The sequence below is a fragment of the Mycteria americana genome, chromosome 25 (assembly GCF_035582795.1).
Source record: "Mycteria americana isolate JAX WOST 10 ecotype Jacksonville Zoo and Gardens chromosome 25, USCA_MyAme_1.0, whole genome shotgun sequence".
In the NCBI taxonomy this organism is placed as follows: Eukaryota; Metazoa; Chordata; class Aves; order Ciconiiformes; family Ciconiidae; genus Mycteria; species Mycteria americana.
The window spans coordinates 2,262,839-2,284,408 of record NC_134389.1 but is presented as its reverse complement, the minus strand read 5'-3'; the positions used below and the strand labels follow the sequence as shown (position 1 = coordinate 2,284,408).

The following is a 21,570-nucleotide window of genomic DNA, read 5'->3' as shown; positions in this document are numbered from 1 at the left end:
CGGCTGGAGGACTGACACTCGATGGTCGGGGAGTTGGCGGAAGCGGAAGTCAGCTGGGCGCACTTCCGGGGCGCCGACGTGGAGGGCCGAGGCGGTGGCGGTGCCAAGGGCCGGGGCGGAGGGCGATGCTGACCAAATTCGAGACTAAGTCGGCCCGGGTGAAAGGTAATGGTGGGACCGGGCTCGGGCTGTGCTGGGAGCCCCTGGGGACCCGGGGAGGCTGTGCCGGGAGCTCCCACCCGCCCCTGGGGTCCCTGAGCGGGGGGGCCGGGCGGCTCCCCCAGGGCTGCTCCGGGCCTCTGGGCTCCCAAATGCGCGGAGGCCTCGCTGTCACGTCTCTCTGTGCCTCGGCAGGGCTCAGCTTTCACCCCAAGCGGCCGTGGATCCTCACCAGCCTGCACAATGGCGTCATCCAGCTGTGGGATTATCGGATGTGCACCCTTATCGATAAATTCGACGAGCACGACGGTGAGTGTGCTGGGGGAGGGTGCTGGGACCAGCTTGTGGAGGAAGACTGGGGTGCGAGAGGAGGAAGGGAGGCTCTGCTGAAGCGTTGCTGAGCCTTCTGCCTGTTTGACATCAGATCCTCTCTATTTTAGCCCGTGTTTCTTTGTGGCCAGTTTGCAGGCTCTGAACATTGCTTGCACATGCATACAGTGGGCTAGTACTTTTATTTCTGGTAGGAGAATGAACCTGTAAATACAGACTTGAAGGGCCTGGATGTTTTGGGCTGGATTGTTGCAGGCATCTTGATGGAGAGAGACGGGTTTGGGAGTGGGATCTCAGAGTCTTACGTGACTTTTTATTGTTGCTTTGGAGCTCTTAATTTATCAATGGCAACGGGAGCGAGGAGGAATGTAATTGTAGTCTTTAAGTGGTACAAGGGACTGCTCCAGCTGTCAGCCGTCTTGCTGTGTCCAACCTGCTCTTCTTATTTGTAGGACCTGTTCGAGGTATTGACTTCCACAAACAGCAGCCTCTCTTTGTTTCTGGAGGTGATGATTACAAAATAAAGGTAAAATTTTACTCCTTTAGCTCTTGTTCTCTAAAAGGCATCATCCAGGGAAGGCAACGTGTAAAGAAACCGCTTAAAAGATGAGAGAGTGTGGGTGGGTGGGAAATAGTGTTTGGGAATTGCGATTCTCCTGTTGCAGAGTTAACTGCAGCGAGTTGAAGTCTCGTTGTAGCTTGCATTAGAAACGCATTTTACAATGGAAGAGAGAGGCTTGCGGGTGAACTGAAATGTGAGAATGCACACAAAAAAAATCTAGCAGGCGGCGGCACGTACCGTCAGTGTTCTGCTTCTGTGTTGCGCAGGTCTGGAATTACAAATTGCGCCGTTGTCTCTTCACCCTGCTCGGGCACTTGGATTATATTCGCACTACCTTCTTCCACCACGTAAGCTCCTCTCGTACTTACGCCAGTGGGGGGTGCCCGCTCCCTTTGTGTATGAAAGGGCATCTGTCTTTTGCTTCCCTGGATGGGAATGTTTTCTAAAGAAATTCTGCTGGGCTTGCTGGTATGAGGGTGCTCCAGATACGTTAGCCTTCTGTAGAGGTGTAAGAGGCATAAAGTCTGCCTCCAAGATCTTAAATAAGACTTAAAAAGGGTCATATCTGGGGACAGTTGGAAAATACCATGCAGGGAGGGAATGCTTGGGGTGCGTATTACTTCATATACAGAATACTTTGTTTTTTTAGGAATATCCCTGGATCTTGAGTGCTTCTGATGACCAGACCATTCGGGTTTGGAACTGGCAGTCCAGAACTTGTGTTTGGTAAAATCAGTGGTTGCTTTAAAAAAATAACTGCACAGTTTGGGGGTGAGCTGTCTTCACCTGTTGTTTTTTTCAAGCAGAAGCCGTGCTTAGTTGAAGGAATAGAACTGGCAAAGAGAACTGATCAGTTCTGAATATTTCCGTCAGTCTTGTCTTTTGCTCGTTTATCCTCATGCCACTAGACTTGTATTTGTAAATTCACATGTTGTTGGTTGAAAATTGTTTGAGGTTAAAATAAGACGTGTCAGGGCCGAAACTTGTGAAGTTATTGATATCAGAAAGTCAGCCCTTGAATGCTCTCGGTGAGAAGAGATGTGCTCAGTGTTCAGTCATGCTAACTCTTGAAGAGTAGCATTTAGCAGTCTTATGTTCCTCGTCATACTTCCCGAGACTGAGCTTATTGCTGTTGGTGCAAATTGGAATGTGTATTATTAATATCTCTTACGTTTAAATGGTATTTTCTGTCCTTTTTGTTGTAGTGTGCTGACAGGACACAACCACTATGTGATGTGTGCCCAGTTTCACCCCTCTGAGGACCTGGTAGTGTCAGCCAGCTTGGATCAGACTGTGCGCGTTTGGGATATTTCTGGTGAGCTGCCCAGATCAAGGGGGTACCCAGTGGCAAAGCCCACTTCAAAACTGCAATTGCTGAAAGCCAAGCGAGGCAGGAAAGAGTGGTTCGGATCTGAGAGCAGGAAGAGTAGCCTGTTGACTGTAGGAGCCTCAGGCGGGAAATTCTCTATTGATGGGAACCTGTTCCCCTCAGTTTCCATGAAGTCGTAGGATGTTGGCTGGAAGGGACCTCTGGGTGTCATCTAGTCCAGCCTTTTGCTTGAAGCAAGTCTTCTGCGACAGTAGATGAGGTGAGCTGGAGCTTTGCGCAGCCAAAAAACCCTCTAAAGACGGAGATTCTGCAACCTAATCCCCCAGTCTGAATTTATAGCCAATATAGGCAACGAGCATTGCTGTCAGAAGGGACGTAGTGTTGTCAACTGATCAGCTTTGCAGACGTGCCAGACTTGTAGGAGGATTTTAGAAGTTTCTGGATCACCTTTATCCCCTTGAAAAACTGGAGGCAGCAATAAGTAATTCGTTCTGAGAGAAAGATAAAAAGGCCTCTGTCTGGATTACAAAAAGGGTAGGGTTTGGGTTTTTTTTTGTTTTTTTTGGTAGCCTAGTTGTGGGTGGCGACAGGAAGATAATATTATTAGGAATTCTTTCAACTTTTTCAGTCTGCTTGTCTGCTTCATAAAATGAAGCGCAGCCTAAAGATCAGAGCAGGAGTTGCAAGGCAAAACTCCAAAGTACTTGGCTGATATCTTAGCTATTTCTTCGTTATACCTAGGCCACAAGGTGACTTAACGGAATGAAATATGATCCCTAAATGAAAAGCTAGAAAGGAAGAAAATATTAGATGGAGACTAAGGGACTGGTGGGAGGCAGGCGAAGGCAGTAGTGGTGGTGTTACAACATAAACTAGTCTAGAGACAGACTTCATCTGACCTGCCGCTCTCGCCATTGCAGTTTTGGTTGGGCACACTGCGTTATTTGTAGTACACGCTCAGACATGGCCAGCTGTGTCAACAGTAGGGGCTGGGGACAGGATATCCTGGTTATTTAAAACCTGTCCCCCTCTCTGTACTGCCAGCATGGGGAGTTTAACAGCTCTTCTGCCAGTAAGCTTTGCTGCTGCATTCTCCCACAAACGCTCTCTCTCAGCAGGGTTCCAGCTGCCAAATTGGTTTGGAGATGGTACAGACCTTTTTTTTTTTTTTCTCAGCTGATATGTGATGAGGGGTTTTAGAGACATGCTGAGTTATTGACTCAGCTGTCGCTCCGGTCAGACACGACACTGCAAGAATACTAGTCTGTGGAAAAACCTACACAGAGATGAGAAATGGATTCAAAATACAATTTCACTCCCCAATTTTCCCCAAAATGACTTACGTCCTTAGCAGGATTCGGTTCTTGGCTCTAGCAGTCTCCTGGGAAGGATTATTTCCCCATTTTGTCTGATGTCTTTTGTGCCCATAATCCTAGTCATAGACAGCATCATTTGGTGTTGAGCTTTAACTCAATTTCTGAGTGCTGCTGTTAATTTGCAGCTTCTGCTGACATCAGTGGGAATTTTTTTCAGCAGGTTTTGGGATTAGGAGCACCAGTTCTTTGATGCCCTCAGTTAAATGAGTTTAGAGGTCAGATTCCAAAATCCTCTTCCCAAAACTGTCAACTCTGTTGGCAGCCTCAGCAGAGAGTGTGAGGGATGAGGAGCGTGACCTGGACTGGGCACTGGAATGTGAAGCTGGCCCTGTTGTTTTGAATTCCTATATAGTTAGTGCTCCTTGGTTTGAAACCTTCTGGTAAAGGATCTTCAAGGTAAAACAAGTGTGCTCAAGGTTAAAGGGTCTGTTTCCTTCTAATCTCCTGAGAGAGACTGTGTGAATGCAGTCAGAATAAGCTCGTTTATATATATTAAAATGCATGAACATTTGTTTTGTATTACTCACCTGTGCTGTGGAATGAAGTCCTTGCTCCTGACGCTGATATTAACCTGCAGAAACTACAAAATAATCTTCTGTTTTTCTCTGTCTCTTTGTAAGTGTTAACCCCTGAGGAGGGTGTGACTCGTCTTACCCTGATCAGAGTGCCTTTGTGTGTGCTCTAACATCACACACCAACTCCTGCTTAACCTTACTCGTGGTTGGCAAATGTCGATGTCTGATGCTTGGCAGGAAACTTCCTTATTCTGTCAGGGCTCTGTTTAGTCCCTCTGGATGACCAGCTTAAGTGAGGATCACCTGAGGGTTTGGGCTGGCCACGTTGAGAAGCCCTGGGACTGGGAAGACCTAAGCTGAGAGTCCCCAGATAGCGTCTGTAAACCTAGACTGCCTCTCCTTGAGCATCCTCAGCGGATGTATGTTGATGGCTGGCAAAACCTTTGGTACAACTTCAGCCTCCGCTGCGCTTCTCTAATTGTCTGCTGAATGTGAATGGATTACAGGGACAGGAAGGAACCTGAGCCCAGCGACAAAAGAGTCCGTACCCAAGAGCCCTCTTTAGTTTCCATTGAAGAAGAGAACAAAGCAAAAGAATTTGCAAAGGGCTGTCTGTCTTCTTCCTTCTCTCCTAACTTGCAACTTGTCCTTCACCGTTAGCATGTTGCCCCTTTACTCTGGTTATTTTAATACCCGTTCTCCTGAGTGCTCGTGTGCATGTTGAGCTGAGTCTCCTTTTCAGGTTATTTTTTTAACAGCTGTCCTCAGAATGCCTAATGTCTGCCTTTCTGCTATAAGTCCCTTTTCCGTCCCTGCTCCCTCCCCAGAGCAACGCAGGAGGCTGGTGTGTTCTGTGAGTGTCCTGCTTTTCCTCTCGATTTGTGCAGTTACGCCAGAAATTTTCCACTTGTGTCCCAGTCCTGTTTCACTGGCTTGTCAAAGGCTCAAGTATTTTCTCTTCCCAAAGTCTTGTGTTTCTTCTCTCATCTTTCTTGGATTATATATGTTTTATTCCTCCTTTCTGGGAGCTTTGTGTCAGTTTGTAGAAGTATCTACTCAGCCGTTCAAGTCCTTCACCGTTACCCGGACCATCTGTATGTGGACCTCACTCAGTGCGCTGAGCATTTGTGCTTTGCTGTGAGACGCTGCTTAACATGTTGGTTTCATTAGACTAACTTTGCCAGAGAGGTTGTTACGATGTTGAGCTGTGAATCCATGAGGAGTTTGGGAATCAGAATTGTGACAAGAAAATAATAATTTTTGTCTTCAGCATTGTTTGTTTTCTCCTTACGCTTCCCTCTCTGTTGGCATCCATACCAGTGCAATTCTGCTTTTATCCTAGACAGTTTTTTCTTATCCTTGATAAATTTAATGGTAGTATCCTTGGGCCAAGTACTTTTAAATGGAAAAGCCTATTTTCTAAGTTTTGTTTTAGTGTCGTATGTACAGTCTTTTCCCTGTGCGCTATTGGAGGAGAGGCTTTTGTTGATTCTCACTTTCCCTGCTGTGTTGCATGGGGTTTTGATGAAGGGTAGGAGATACAGGTCTGTTTTAACTTGGATGACTTAGTTTTCTTCAGAAGTGGGAACAGGGTTTATTTCATATAGCTTTAGCTCCTGAAAATATTTTGTGTCCGGGCAGGTTGTCCAAAGCCATAACCAAGAGGTCATCGAAGTGGCAGTGGGTGAAAGTCCCCTGAAAGGTGCAAGCTCAGATTAGCCAAGGGGTGCGAGGGGGAGAAATCGGAATGTGTCAGGCCTTTGCTGAGGTGCCGTGCTCTTCATCCCGGTGAGCTGAGGTGATCCTTCGTACGATTTGCTGCATTGCAGACTTTCCTTTTGATATGTCTAATCTGAGCTTGCGCTTTTGGAGGAAGTAGAAGGGAGTCCTGGATGTTTCTCATCCTCTTCCACTCAAGTTCCCAATTTCCACCTGAATATGTGTGTAAACCGCACAGGAGAGCGCTCAATTTGTTGTTAAATTAGAAACATTCTCTTGATAATATAATTTTTGCTTCCTCCACCCCTCCTTCTCCTTCCTCTTTGTTCCACAAGGCCTAAGGAAGAAGAACCTGTCCCCTGGAGCTGTGGAATCGGATGTCAGGGGCATAACGGGGGTGGATTTGTTTGGGACAACAGATGCGGTTGTGAAGCACGTTCTTGAGGTACAGTGTCAATGTGTCAGTACAGCCTTTTCAGATTTGTTTAATGAAGTCCCTGTGACACAAATGATCCTCTAAAAGCTCAGAAAAATAGCAGAGGAAAAAAGTTAAAACACCTGACTCAGCTCTATAGAGAGTTATATGCTCTTGTAGATTATGGCATTACTTTTTCTGAGTTTAAAATCTGAAACCTGGAGATTTTTGCACTGTAACCAAACAGATACAGTTTTCTCTGTACAGCCAAAAGCTCAGGTAAATAGCAGATGTTATTATCTTGTGTTGCTGAAAGCAACAGGGAAGATTATGGTAGAGACAGCCTTCTGTAATGGCTTGTTAAAGCTAGGAAGTGGTGCTGCTCTGTTGCTGAGCTTCAGCTTTGCTCTACTGGTGAAGAACGGTATCCGCAAAGCTCATTGTTGCAGGCATCTATAATCTTAGTATCTGTAAGCATTCGGTATGAGCAGCATGGTGTATAAAAACAGCGAAAGCTGTGTCTTGGCAAGCCTGTGTGCAGTCTTTGTTGCTTCATCCTTCCTTTGCTCATTCCATTCAGTCACCAAATTGCTTCAAGTGACTGTTTTCTTTTTGCCTGTAGGGCCATGATCGTGGGGTGAACTGGGCTGCCTTCCACCCCACAATGCCACTTATTGTGTCGGGAGCTGATGATCGGCAAGTGAAGATCTGGCGGATGAACGGTAAGAGGATTCTCCAGGGGGAGCCCACAGGGGGAAGGGGGTAAGAGTTGAAATTTATGTTTGAACATCTGTAGGCTGAACCTGGAGGTAACTTACACTTTGCAAACATGTCAGTATGATAGAGTGGTAAATGATCCCAAGCAGCATTGGCTTTTGCAATTTGAGGAGAGCTCAGTTCTCTAGCAAACACTTCTAGCTTCTTTTGATTTGCACACGCTGCTGAGTAGGAGTTTGAAGGAGTAGAAAAACTTAACTCTGAAGTTTTTTGAATATGCACTGATGCAATAAGAAAGGGAGATGATTTGAGAGCCAGAAGCCCTCCATCAAGAATGGTTGTGCTTTTGTCAACTCTGTCCAGCTAAAGTATATACAATTCTTAGCACCTCTTTAGTAATCTGGCTTATCTGTTCCTCTTAGGTGAGCTGTGCTAGTAGTTAGAGAGAGATCCTAAATGTAAATTGCAGAGAATGGTATAGTAACTAGTGGCCGATGGAGTTTGCTTTGTTATAAAGTGCATGCTGTGCTTCTGCTATGCCAGAGCTTAACCTGTTTAAGCATTATTTTCCTCGTTCTTTTCCACTTCTGATTAGAATCGAAGGCCTGGGAGGTTGACACTTGCCGGGGGCATTACAACAATGTCTCGTGCGCTGTCTTTCACCCGCGGCAGGAACTAATCCTCAGTAATTCGGAAGACAAGAGCATCCGTGTCTGGGATATGTCTAAACGGTTAGTGCTTTTCAAGCATCTGACTCAATCTTATTATGAAAGTTTTTACATGTGTGAAAGACCTACAGTTACTCTTAGAGAAACCGAACACTAGCAGTTCTTAAAACATCGGTGCTAGGGTTTGATAATTCATGAGCGAGAAGTCATGTTTTTCACATTTTTCTGTCCCTTTGAGACACATGTTAAGAGCAAGGCTTGTAATTGTCTGAAAGCAAGTGGAAGGGGGCCGTCTTGTCTCGTGATACTGCTGCTGCAGATATGTTAAATGAGAATATATTCTTTGACAGAAGGCTTTGAATACAGTGTTTTGAACTCTCAGTGGATTCCTCGTGCTGAATGCTAGAGATGGTCTGTATGGCAAAGCTTAGAGTCTTCATTTTGGGAACTGAAGTTTACACCAAGGTTTCCATTTTGTTTATATTCCTTGTTCCTTCTGTTGCCCATTTAGCACGGGTGTCCAGACCTTTCGGCGTGATCATGATCGCTTTTGGGTATTGGCTGCTCATCCCAACCTCAACCTCTTTGCTGCAGGTAAAAAAACCTCCTACTCAGCGTCTGACAGGTTGCTGTGGAGAGAAAATGTATTCCATGTAGGAAATCCATATAGGATTTGCTGTTCTTTAGCACGCTTTGCAGAACACACTGACTTGCAGATGCTTTTATTAAATGTATCGTAGGGAAAAGATCCTTATTTAGTGGAACGCAATCTCATTGTATCAGCTGGAGTTCAAAGCTAGAACAAGATAGCCTCTGCATTAACTGGCTAAATGCTCTAAGGCTGAGAAGGGATGGGACAGATCCTAGGGGAACCCACGCTGGACTGTTACCACTTAAAGAAATGCATGACAGCAAGGCAAAGTGTTTCTAGAAGAGTGTCAGATCTTAGATTTATTAGGAAACCTAAAGGGGGGTGGGCCATTAGGAAAGAAGTGGAATCACTTAATTCATTCAGGCCGAGGAGTAGGAGACGTGGCTGGCAGTCACTGGTTATGATTTTTGTTGGCTCTTTCTTGGTTTGAAGGGCTTGGTAGTGTCATCTTCATAATGAGAAAAACCACAGGACTTAATTCACGTTTGAATTCTCGCGTGCCTTTTCTCAGGCCATGACGGTGGCATGATTGTGTTCAAACTGGAGCGAGAGAGGCCTGCTTATGCTGTGCACGGGAACATGCTGTATTATGTGAAGGACCGTTTCCTTCGCCAGCTCGATTTCAACAGTTCAAAAGATGTTGCTGTCATGCAGCTGCGAAGGTAGGAGACGGGTGCTCACCATGTTACAAGAGGTGTTGCCGGTATCCTGAACCCCTTTCTTGCTTACGGATAGGTCGTATTGTTGTATTCACATACCCGTTTCAACTGACTATTCTGTCAGATGAACTTACAAAGCCTACAAGAAGTTTTTAGGTCAATTTTTATCTGTGCATAGATATACGTTTTTTTTTAACTAGTTTTAAATTTCAAACTGAAATGCCAGCTCTTTCATTTTTGCAATGCTGATGTTGTTACAGTGTTTCTGAGTGGTTTTGATTCAGGAAATTCATAAAAACTGAGCTTTTCTGGTACTCGGTATATTTCAGAAAATGAAGGGCGTTTATCAGAAGGCAACTTTGGTAGAAATAATCTTGGTCCACTCTAACTTTCTCTTTTCTTCATGACTCTTCTTCAGTGGTTCCAAGTTCCCTGTTTTCAACATGTCATACAACCCAGCTGAGAACGCTGTCCTTCTCTGCACAGTAAGTCAGTTTTGCTGCATAATGTGCTAAAGATCTTTCCACGAGGCTGTGAATGTCGATTCTTAGAAACCCTATCTCAAAATGGGTTTTTCCCCCTTTCTGCAGAGAGCCAGCAACTTGGAGAACAGTACTTATGACCTATACACCATTCCTAAGGATGCAGACTCCCAGAATCCGGATGGTAGGCATTTCTTATTTCGCATTAATCCTTGTGAGTGTTTATTACTGTGGAGCTGTCCCCTCCTCCGCTCTCCAACTGAGTGTGTGTGTGTGTTATATATAAAAAAGCTTCATTTCTCTAAGCCTCTCTTGTTGGACTCTCTCCGTGTTTCCCAATGCCCCTGCAGCACACATCATTTGGCAGGCTTCCTGCTCACTATATCACACTACACTGACTTGAAAAATTCATGTTCATCCCAAACTTTTACTGCTACAAATATATATTTTATAATTTTGTTATTAGGAACTTTCCGTTTTCCCTTTCGACGCAGCAGGCAGCCTTCCTGGCTTGTCAACAGAGATGGATTTTAACCAGATATGTTTTGTTCTAAGAGGTTTTATACTCTGAAAAGTGGCTGTAAAAGTGACAGTGCCAGGGTGCCAGTAGTCATTCTTCCTCTCGGCAAATTCCAGATCAGTTTTGTGCAATTTACAAGTCAAAACATGATTTAGGAAAAAAAAAAATAATTCTTTCTCCTAACTATGAATTCCATTTGGGGTCTGAAACTCCAGCTGGTTCCTCCTGCCTCTGTCGTCATGGCAGTAAAGATTTTGAAATGAGTGGGAGTGATGGATGAGTTAGACTGGAATCCAGCTCACTTGTTCATAGATTTATTGATTTCTGTGGGTCTAATGAAGGGAAGATTTCTTTGCTGTGTACAGTCAGCAGGTGTATTTGGAGAGAGAAAGAGAAAGGGAGCTTTTTAGTAACTTTATATAGATTAAACGTTACTGAATATATTTCAAATATTTTGTTTGATTGAGACGTTCAAAGCTGACTTGTCTGGGGACGCCCAGCTTGTGACCCTTTAAATGAGGAAACGGGTTATTCTTCTAGAGGAAGAAATGTCTAGGTCTCATGAAAACCATGCACTTTTAATGCATTTTCAAGAATAACGTAAAATTCTACTGGTTGATAAGTATCTTCTCCAACAAGCTGCTATATATGCAACCTGTCGTCCCAGGACTATAATGTAGGTATTTAACGTGTGCCTTGGAGTTGTCATCCTCGTGTCCTTCAGCTTATTTACCTGACCTACAAGGCAAGCTAAGCTTTCTTATTGCTCTTTAACAGTCTTCTGGGTAATATATTTCAATAATTTTCTGCCTGACCTACAGTCAGTGTTAAAGACTTAAAACGGTAAAAATGCTGAGTTGTGGAGATCCAGAAAAACGGGTGAAATTGCCATCAGAAAACCCCAAGCGGAGCTGGGAATTGAATTCAGACAAGTCTTCCTTGTGTTGGGTAGTGAATGAGGGCTGAGGGGCAAGGCAGTCAGGTTTAAATCGCCATTTGTTAGGATGTAGATCTGCCACAAATGGCACTATGCTTGGTGAAATAGCGCTTGGTCTAGTGCGTGAGTCTCCAAAAACGCTCGTGTTGAGCAGCAGCAGGGTTGGTGAGAAAAGGGGCTGAGAACTAAAGAAAATTTTATTTTACCAAACAGCAGCAGCTCTCTCACTTCGCTTCTCTGTTCCCCTCCGCTGCTGCAAAAAGCTTTTTCCGCATCTGAAGCGCATCCTGCAGTACTGTTCTTTCTGTGCTGTCTGACGTGCAGAGTGTTGTGTTTGTATTAGCATTTTAAAACTGGGAGAACAGCTGCGTGCTGGGGAGAGTGCAGCCTTTCTCCTCCAGCTCGTTATATCAGTTTGCAGCGGGGAGAGAGAGGGGGGCTTACACTGAAGCCGGGACCCTCGCTGCTCGGTTCGTTTGGCCAGCAAGGCTCTGCTCGTTAGCTTGACAGACGGTGCTGTCGCCCACGATGGCCCGCATCAGCGCCAAGCAGTGGCGTTGGCGGTACAGACAGCCACTTGTCTTGTGCCTTGGCTGGAGAGAAGGGCTGGCGCTGGCCACACTGAGATCTGAAAGGACATCAGGGGAGGAAATGAGTCTTGCGAATAGCCTCAGGTTAAACATGAATTAGTAGGAAGCAGCTACAACAGCCAAGATGGGATCAAACAAGACTGACTAATGTGTTGCCGTAAGAGCCTGCCAGAGGTTTTATTCACTGCCTGTGTTTTGCTCTCCCTAGCCCCTGAAGGGAAACGTTCCTCCGGGCTAACAGCTGTGTGGGTAGCTCGTAACCGTTTTGCAGTCCTGGATCGCATGCATTCGGTAAGGGGACAAGCTTAATAGGGTCATCTTTTTAACGGGGTATGTTGTCATTTGGAAGTATGCAGATGGAAAGCGGGGAGATTGGGTTAACAGAATTATTGGAGATCCAAGTAGACTGGCAAAACATTGTCAGTAGAGAGTGGGCTGCAGACATACACAAAGAAATAGAATACAGTGGAAAATGTAATGAGTTGAAATATTATTTAACTTCTTTGACAGTAAATCGTAGCTCAGTTGGTGGAAGCCTGTTACAGCAGGTGAGTTCAGGAGTGAAAGCTGACCAGAACAGGACTCTGAAGCCACCCAGGTCACTTTCTTAGCATGAAAGTAATGGGGAAATGGTGAAAATACAGATTAGCTTTTTAATAAAGCTTTTTGTTCTCACTTGTGGAGTGCAAGAGGAGAAAGAATGGGGAAAGACAGTCACGGAAAGTTTTCCCTGCTTGAATTTACTTGATGTGAAGGGGAAGAAAAGTCTTGCTGTTTGCCCTATGCAGGATATTGTATATTTTCTTTTTTGTTTTTCTTCTAATTCAGGGTGTTTTTCGGCCTAGTAAATTCAAGTTTATTTCATGCCCATTCTGTTACTCCTCCCTGCCTTCCCCTTCTCCACTTGCCGTTCTCCCCTCTCAACTTCCCAATTTCCTTTTTCTATCTACACTCTGTTCTCTCTCACTTTTCCCTAATACTTACTTTGTTCAGAAACTCATTGTAGAAGGGGCTTGCAAACTGTATCAGCCAGCTAGTAATGACAGCAGTGGGGCTGAAAAGAAAGGGTACGCTGTGTCTGCACCCTGGCAAACTTGTGGTTGGGTTTTCTAGCAGCATAAAGTCTGATCCTGCTTTGAGAAAGACTGCAGCTCTTATTTTGGCCTCTTGTCACTGCGGTTCAGCTATACAAAAATTCTGAGTTAAAATAATCCTAAATTTCTTTGTAGAATCTACCAAACTGTCCTGTGCTGTTACATTTCCTCTCATCCACTGGCAGATCCTAATCAAAAACCTGAAGAATGAGATCACGAAGAAGGTGCAGGTGCCGAACTGTGATGAGATTTTCTACGCTGGCACAGGGAACCTGTTACTGAGAGATGCAGACTCCATCACCCTCTTTGACGTGCAGCAGAAGCGGTAAGATCCGGTCTGCCGGGAGAAGTTTTAATATTGTAATCCTGCTGGCGTATGCCCTCTGGGGACAAGTAATGGCTATTAATGCACTCCAGAATTTAGCATCAGCTGCAGGCTGCGTCAGACTGATCCAAACCACGGCTAACAACTGTTAGGAAGAGCAGAGTGTAAACATAGCCAAGGTGCAATTTATGCTGCAGGCATCGTGCCATTGATCACAGGGAGATGTGTGCCATACCCTTGTAAATCCTGTGACTACAGAATCGGGTGCTATAAAAGTGGAGAGAAATCAAAAAAACCAAACTCAATCAAGCTAAGCTTGCCTGATGTCTTGTCCCTTAGGTTTTGTATCTGCTCAAAATGCTCTTTTGGCAGCACGTTTGTGCTGGCATACGTGTTGCTAGCCACAAAGAAACAGGCAAGGAGTTGGTGCTTTTGGCCATCTTTGTAGGCTTGAGAAGGTTCTGGATTATCTGCAGATAAATACGGTGTATGTCGATTGCTTATGTCCCAAAACTTGCCTCATTTCCTTATTTGTATGCCTTTGTCTTTCTAGTCTTGTTGAGGAAAGTTACAAGTAAATTAAACAATGCATATGCTGCTTGGAAATACCTTATTTCCTTTGTTCTGTTAAATGGATCCCTAAAACCCCCTCAGAAATCTAGGTTTTGAAGTCAGTTGTCACTCAAATATATTTTTTTATTGCACAGGTGTGGAGAGAGGTTTGTTTTGCTGTACTGGACTGTGGAGACACTCAGTTCTGCCTCGTGATTTTATAGCTCCAGAATTACAAAAAGGGGCTTCAGGGCATCTGCAAATTGGGTTCAGGGTGTTGGGCGCTGGTAGTTATCATACAGAGCTTGATCACACAGCTTGCTGTGGAGGGGTATTGTTCAACTCTGATGTCATTGCTGTCCTTTCCCAGAACTCTGGCCTCAGTGAAGATCTCCAAGGTGAAATACGTCATCTGGTCGGCTGACATGTCCCATGTGGCTCTGCTGGCTAAGCATGGTAAGCAGCGGGGGGGTGCAGTGTTTCACCTGGATCCTAGTGCGCATTAGCTCTTTCCTTGGTTGGGAGCAGAGTCCCTGCTAGAGAAACCATTCGGTGCCGCGGCTAGCGGTGAAGGTGCAGCTGAAGACATCCACAGTGTGGGCCCTGCCACTTTGTCTCTTCAGCAAAACCCTTCTGTAAGCTTGTAAAATGGAGGGCTTCTTGTACCCCTCAAAATGATCCAGCTAATCTCTTTCATGAAACAAAAGGCAGACGGTGACAATTTAGTTGGGGTTGCCATCATCTCCTTAGTGTCTGATACTCTGAATATCGTTCCTGTTGCTGGGACTATGGAAGAGAGAAGTCATAATTCAGAGGCAGATCTTTAACAGTAGAGGGTTCCCTAGCGTTACTTCTTTTGGCTTTCCTCTCCAGCCATCATGATCTGCAACAGAAAGCTGGAGTCACTGTGTAACATCCATGAAAACATCCGTGTCAAGAGCGGTGCCTGGGATGAAAGCGGTGTTTTCATCTATACCACCAGCAATCACATCAAATATGCTGTCACCACAGGGTGAGTCTGGGAGTTGTGCACCGAGTCCTTGAACTGGCAGGCCTTCTGCAGACTACCGTAGTTTTTTTTTGGCAGACACTAAAGCTGGTGCTTGTGAAACGGCACTTTTATTACAACATGGACGTACGCAAAGAGAGCTAGAGCTAAATACTCATGTTTGGTTGGCTACTCTGTGCACTGGTATTTTATTGCTGGGCTGGATGGCTGCACTGTTCATCTGACTGGGGCTTGCTTTTATAATCCAGGCTAAAATAACATACAGAGTGTTGAGCCTTCTTTGAGGTAGAGAATGTAGTCCTACAGATGTGTTGTGTTGGCATGCACGTCACGCGTGTGCTGTGCGTTGGCATAGGGATCACGGAATTATCCGCACCCTGGACCTGCCTATCTACGTTACACGCGTGAAGGGGAACAACGTGTACTGCCTGGACAGAGAGTGCCGCCCCAGGGTCCTCACCATTGATCCCACAGAATTCAAATTCAAGCTGGCATTGATCAACAGAAAGTATGATGAGGTGAGGAGACATGAGAAACCCCGCACTCTTCCTTGACCTATACCTGAGGGTAAAGGGAAGTTGTCGACAGCTTCAGTGCCTGGGCCTTTTCTTTGCAGGTGCTGCACATGGTGAGGAATGCTAAGCTTGTGGGCCAGTCCATCATTGCCTACCTGCAGAAAAAGGGCTACCCAGAGGTGGCCCTGCACTTTGTCAAGGATGAGAAGACCCGTTTCAGCCTGGCACTGGAGTGCGGCAACATTGAGGTGAGGTGGCAGGTGGTGCTGTGAGAAAGGCATGTCCTTTGGGGCATCGCTTGCCAACCTTACTTTTTGCTGCGAGGAGGAGGAGTATTGGGAAGAAGAAGTATTAGTTGAGAGTGATAGAGTTGAGGATGATAGCAGCTTTGCTAAGGTGCAGGCCTTCAGCTGGGGGCCTGATTTAGTGTAGCGATCCTTGTAATCCTGTGCTTTCCATCTCGGGCATTATCAACAGAAGCTTTCAGAGAAAACTGCTTTCTGCAAAGCTGTTGTAACTATGTCAATTCTCTTGTTAGATTGCTCTGGAAGCAGCCAAAGCTCTGGATGACAAGAATTGCTGGGAGAAACTGGGAGAAGTGGCGTTGCTGCAGGGAAATCACCAGATTGTGGAGATGTGCTACCAGCGCACCAAGAACTTCGATAGGCTCTCCTTCCTCTATCTCATCACTGGCAATCTGGAGAAGCTTCGGAAGATGATGAAGATAGGTGAGTGCCAGGGTGGTGGCAAAGAAGAATGAGATAAGAGGGTATGAGTGTCATTCGCAGAGGGAACGAGCGGCATCACAGTGGAGGCTAAGAACAGCAAAGCTATTGTGACCTTTTTTTTTCTTTTGGTTTAGCTGAGATCCGTAAAGATATGAGTGGCCACTACCAGAATGCCTTGTATCTAGGAGATGTGGCAGAGAGAGTGAGGATCCTGAAGAACTGTGGGCAAAGTGAGTAATATCCGACTAACATATGTTCCTGTGGGCTGGGGAGAAGCTGGAGAGGTTGTTGGGATGAACAGTAATTTTTGGAGGCAGATCAGCATAATCCCTTACCTGAGAAACCGAATCAGATGAGCAGAAAGTAACCGGAGAGCTAGAATATCATCCAGGAGAGCTGAACCGACTGTAGAGCATATTCCCACGGTCAGTCATTGCCTGCACATTCTAGTCCTAAATCCAGTGACACCCCTAAGGGTGTGATTCTACACCTTGGTATGCTGCTAATCTTTTCTTTGTGACAGTGTGGCCATGGGTGCTGGTGTGAGAAGTTTTCTTTCTCTAGGCAATGAAGAACACGCACTCATGTTAGTTATATCTCATTTCAGAGTCCCTGGCCTATCTCACGGCTGCAACTCATGGTCTGGACGAGGAAGCTGAAAGCCTGAAGGAAACATTTGATCCTGAAAAGGAAACGGTTAGCAAACTGACTAATGCTTCCTACTTCATTACAAGAGCTGTAGAGTTTGGGAAGAAGGTGACGGTGGGATCTGGTGTTAGTGTGACTGGCTAGGCAGCTCCTTTCTGGGAGGGAGGAACCGTCTCCATTCCAGTCACCGCTTATCAGGCTTGAGACTGTCTGTGCCGCTTGGAGGCGGGTAGGTCAAAGAATGGGATTTTCCTTATGTGGCCTTTAACAGTTTTCTGCTCCTCTCTGCTCAGATTCCAGACATTGATCACAATGCAAAGCTGCTGCAGCCTCCTGCTCCTGTCATGCCTCTGGATACCAACTGGCCATTGCTGACTGTCTCCAAGGGGTTCTTCGAAGGAACAATTGCTAGCAAAGGTATTGCTTTGTACTTGGAAAATTGCGTTAAGCTGAGATATGCAGAATGGAGATTTTTGTCTCCGGGGCTCCTGAACTGTTGCTGTTAAGCTCAGATTTGTTGTTTGTTACTAGCAGAGGTTGGAATCCAGCTCGGCATTTACACTATCTTTGGTAAATCTCTCAAATCTTTGGCCTTTTAGCACAAGATGGGACTCGACAATTGGAAGAGGGAGGGTGCTGGCCTAATGTAATTCTTTGCTTAACACCTGACCCACCCAGAGGTGAATAAATGAAGCATCCTACCCTTTTTGTAGGTAAAGGGGGTGCCTTGGCTGCTGATATTGATATCGACACTGTTGGCACCGAAGGCTGGGGAGAAGATGCAGAGTTGCAGCTGGATGAAGGTGGGTGAATCCAAGAGTTGTTCTTGCAGACGTGTAAGTGTGTACCTGTGTAAGAGCTCTGACTGTTTCCCCCCTGCCCCTTCCATGCAGATGGCTTTGTGGATGCTGGAGAGGGCTTTGGAGAGGAAGGTCTAGGTAAAGGACAGGAAGAAGGAGGTGGATGGGAAGTCGAAGAAGATTTGGATCTTCCCCCTGAACTGGTAGGAGTCTTCCAGGAGGCTTCTTAAGTAGCCCAGTTGTAGTTACTTGAGAAGGCAATGACAGCTTGTGGTGGTGGTGGTGGGGGAAATGTGTTCTGGGCTTCTTCAGAGACTTGGTCACCACAGCTGTGGCCAGCTCTGATTTCATCTGAGTGCCGGAAACTTCCACACTAATCACTGCTCTGTGTGTTCCCCCAGGATGTTCCTGCTGGTCCAGCAGGAGCTGCAGAGGATGGATTCTTTGTGCCACCCACCAAGGGCACCAGCCCAGCTCAGGTAGTGGCACAAGTCTTTGATTGTCTTTCTCAGAAACTTTCTACTTTGGCTCTTCTTTTTTTGGGTTCAGTCCTTCTTGTTAACTCTCATCTGTGAGCACAGCATAGGAGCTTTGTTAAGGGGAGCTAGGGGTGCTGAGGGTAGGTAAGACAAATGTGTGCATATACACAATTCCTCTTATATATGTTTCCCTTCTGTTCTTGTAGGTGTGGTGTAACAATTCTCAGCTTCCTGTTGACCACGTTCTGGCAGGCTCCTTTGAGACAGCAATGAGAGTAAGTTTCCCCTGGAGTTTCTAGGGAAAAGGTTGTGCCCTTGTCCCCATGTATTTTTGTCTCTGATCCAGTCTGAAGCTTCATTTTGTGTCCTTTTGTGAATCATTTTGTGCATTGTTTTCTCTGGGTATAAAATAAGAGGTGCTGTGAGCCTGAGTGATGTCTGTGTGGCCTTTGTAAAGCCCTGGACAACTTTTACTCAGCAGATCGATGTGTCTTTTTAAGCTCCTGCATGACCAGGTGGGAGTAACAAACTTCGGACCCTACAAGCAGCTGTTCCTGCAGACCTATGCCCGTGGCCGTACGACCTACCAAGCCCTGCCATGTCTCCCTACCATGTACGGATACCCACATCGCAACTGGTAAGCAGCCGGGTTCGCTCCTTTTCTGTGCTCTTTTCCTTGTGCCGTATACCTCCCAGGCTCCTTGACAGTTATAGCCAGAAATGTCTCCTCCCTCTGTTGTGAAGGGAGGAGCCTTCCTGTTTGCTGGATATAAATAGGGAGCATTCTGTCTTTAGTGGGATTTTTCTGCTGCCTGTTGCTAGATGTAAAGATGTTAAAGAACTGCTTTCTTTTTTATTTTTTTGAGAGACTAAAACCAGGGTGAGGCAGTTGGGATGCTGTGTTTTCTAGCACTAATGCTCTGCCTCTGACAAAGCTGGTCTGAGGCATCTAGAGAACCACAGGTGTGTTTTTACAGCGGTGCCTGGAAGCCGCTGTAGAAAAATGAGCCAGACTTCCCAGCCTGCGCTAATTCAGAGGGAGCTGGGCATTGTGGGTGGCAGAATTACGGAAGCACAGATGCCTTTTGTGCTAAGCTAACGGCAAAGAAAAACAGCGTGGCCTGTGGTCAAAACATTTCTGACAAGTTGCAGTCGAGCTGACGACGTCTGTGTTCTTGCTGGCCTCTGCAGTGGTCACGTTTATACCCCCCAACCCCTCTTTGGTGCCCCCAGGAAAGAAGCTGGCTTGAAGAACGCCCTCCCTGCTGTTGGACTGAAACTCAACGACCTGATCCAGCGCCTGCAGCTGTGCTACCAGCTCACTACGGCTGGCAAGTTTGAGGAGGCCGTGGAGAAGTTCCGCTCCATCTTGCTCAGCGTGCCCTTGCTGGTGGTGGACAACAAGCAGGAGATTGCTGAGGTGAGAGGCAGACTCTTCTGCCCGTTGTCTGCATGCCCGTGGGGCAGGAGGCTGAATGCCTGACTCTGTCTTCCTCTCTGAAAGGCCCAGCAGCTGATAGCCATTTGCCGGGAGTATATCGTAGGACTCTCGATGGAGATTGAGCGGAAGAAGCTGCCCAAAGAGACCCTGGAGCAGCAGAAGCGAATCTGCGAGGTACAGAAACTCTGTGGATTTCTTCACTATGAGGGAGATGAGGGGGAAGTAGCCTTTGGGTTTAAAAAGGCATTGGGAATCCTGAATTCTGCCATTTCCTCCTTTAAAGCAGATGTGGCAGTGATTACCTGGGAGGGGTTTCTTGCAGCATTTTCAGGGCAGCCAGTTATTCACGTGGTTGGTAGTGATTGTATCTCTGCTTCCTCTCTTTCTCCCTAATGCAGATGGCTGCCTATTTCACCCACTCCAACCTGCAGCCCGTCCACATGATCTTGGTGCTGCGTACTGCTCTCAACCTCTTTTTCAAACTCAAAAACTTCAGGACAGCTGCTACTTTTGCCCGTCGGCTGCTGGAGCTGGGTCCGAAGCCTGAGGTGGCCCAGCAGGTATGTCTGTGAGGTGCACGGGCCGAAATATCTGCTGTGGCAGACCCTATTTGGACTGCTTCCTAGCTGCCCCTCTGGTCAATGTGGTTGCTTTTTGCAGACTCGCAAGATCTTGTCAGCGTGTGAGAAGAATCCCACTGACACCTACCAGCTCAACTATGACATGCACAACCCCTTTGACATCTGTGCCGCCTCTTACCGACCCATCTATCGTGGCAAACCCGTGGAGAAGTGTCCGCTCAGCGGAGCCTGCTACTGCCCCGAGTTCCACGGGCAGATCTGCCGCGTCACTACAGTAAGGGAGTCTCAACGTCTGCTACCACCTGCTCCTAGCCCGTGATGTTTCCCTTGAGACTCCCCTTCAGCAGCTTCCCCCATGCTGCCCCTAAGCTGACTTGGCATGGGCTGTGGGTCAAATTGAATGTCGGAGGACTTGGCATGCGAGGTGGAACAGTTTGGGAATTGTGAAATACGGTGTAGTTTAAATGCTACCTTCAGGGACTGGCATTGCAGTGATCAGCAGCGTGTGTTCTTAAGAACCATCTAGATTCTGAATGCTGCATTACAGGGTTGGGCTGTTGAGTTGCTTTTAAGCATTAATTATCTCCCTTTTATTCCTCAGGTGACAGAGATCGGCAAAGATGTCATCGGGCTGCGGATCAGCCCGCTCCAGTTCCGCTAGGGCATGCCTGTCCTGGGGAGGTGTGAGATCGGAGGGAAACGGTCCCGTTTCACAGCACAATGTGGAAACTTTCACCTCCCACCCTTCCAGCTCCTAGTCTAGTCTCTTTACCGTAGCCGTGCCTGTGCTGTGTCTTACCTGCTTTTCCCCCACCCAGGAATGCTGGAGTGAGACTCTTTGCTGCTTCCAAGTAGTAGCAACTTGCGCTTCTGTTTCCAGATCCAGCTGATGTGAAGTTTCTACGTAGCGTTGTCTCAAGGCAGATCTTTTCCGGAGGGTAAAGGGTGGCTCTTGCTGAGCCCTGGTTACCACACAGTGCACTCTGTAGAAACTGCTTCAGAGGTAGAAACTGCTTCAGAGGTAGAAACTGCTTCAGAGGCAGCAGCTGCCCCTTACATCCTTTAATGCTGGGCTCCTGAAAGAAGAGCTCGAAGACCCTGCTGCAGCCTGGGCAGCGGGAAGAGCCGAGCCTGGCTCTCGCAGGAACGCGGCACTGTCTGGAACCGGGGCCAGCGCAGAGCCTGCCCCTGCTCCGGGGCAGCTCTGCTCCCCTCGGAAGTGGCAAGAGAGCAGCTCAGCATCCAAGTGCTAGTGTTGACTTTTTGTTTTATTGTCCTGGCAACGTTCCTCAAAATAATCAGCTTCTCTCATGAATAAAGTAAATTGACCATCTTGCTCTTCCTGTTTTGTAGCTTATGTGATCTTACCGAGATAAGAGAGAGCAGATTTAATTTCCTCTTTTCACCTTCCCCCTGCTTCCTCTTTTGCACTCTTAAGCTACCAGCCTCGGAGGGTTTTGAAGTTTCCAGAAAATGGAGGCTGTAGTCCTGAAATAATTTATCAGGCCAGCAGGGGCTGCTTCCGCTAATTATTAGTATGTAATTGCTGTTGCCAGTGCTCAAATGAGCCTTACTGGTAATGCTCCTGTCTTTACATTTACCTGGTGTAGTTGTACCCTTGGTAGTACTGTACCTTTCCCCATGGGGCTTAACGGGCTGGAGGAGCTCCAAAGCCAGGCACATCGTAGTTTCTGGCAGTGACAAGGATGAGAACGCGCGTGTTCTCGCGTCAGTGGAGAAGCAGAGGGTAGGACCCAGAGATCCTGC

General features: G+C 46.6%; 1 protein-coding gene across 1 annotated transcript; it reads left to right on the top strand.

The window, feature by feature from the left end:
• Window positions 1–38: 38 nt before the first annotated feature.
• Window positions 39–21,139, top strand: COPA (coat protein complex I subunit alpha). Its single transcript, XM_075525220.1, has 33 exons — window positions 39–165; window positions 355–468; window positions 942–1,015; window positions 1,318–1,398; window positions 1,701–1,777; window positions 2,257–2,366; window positions 6,327–6,436; window positions 7,029–7,128; window positions 7,719–7,854; window positions 8,303–8,385; window positions 8,955–9,105; window positions 9,521–9,587; window positions 9,693–9,768; window positions 11,840–11,922; window positions 12,911–13,050; window positions 13,973–14,058; window positions 14,476–14,614; window positions 14,967–15,129; window positions 15,228–15,374; window positions 15,665–15,854; window positions 15,989–16,084; window positions 16,462–16,550; window positions 16,796–16,919; window positions 17,216–17,305; window positions 17,396–17,505; window positions 17,704–17,781; window positions 17,988–18,056; window positions 18,282–18,418; window positions 19,015–19,201; window positions 19,286–19,396; window positions 19,621–19,782; window positions 19,883–20,077; window positions 20,405–21,139. The coding sequence occupies exons 1-33, from the start codon at window positions 126–128 to the stop codon at window positions 20,462–20,464; spliced, it is 3,675 nt and encodes a 1,224-aa protein (XP_075381335.1). The 5' UTR covers window positions 39–125; the 3' UTR covers window positions 20,465–21,139.
• The last annotated feature ends 431 nt before the right edge of the window (window positions 21,140–21,570 follow it).

Coding starts and splice junctions, on each gene's coding strand:
- COPA (XM_075525220.1), top strand. CDS start 126: ATGCTGACCAAATTCGAGACTAAGTCGGCCCGGGTGAAAG. Junction 9,588..9,692: donor ACGCTGTCCTTCTCTGCACA/GTAAGTCAGTTT, acceptor CCCTTTCTGCAG/AGAGCCAGCAACTTGGAGAA. Junction 15,855..15,988: donor TCGGAAGATGATGAAGATAG/GTGAGTGCCAGG, acceptor CTTTTGGTTTAG/CTGAGATCCGTAAAGATATG.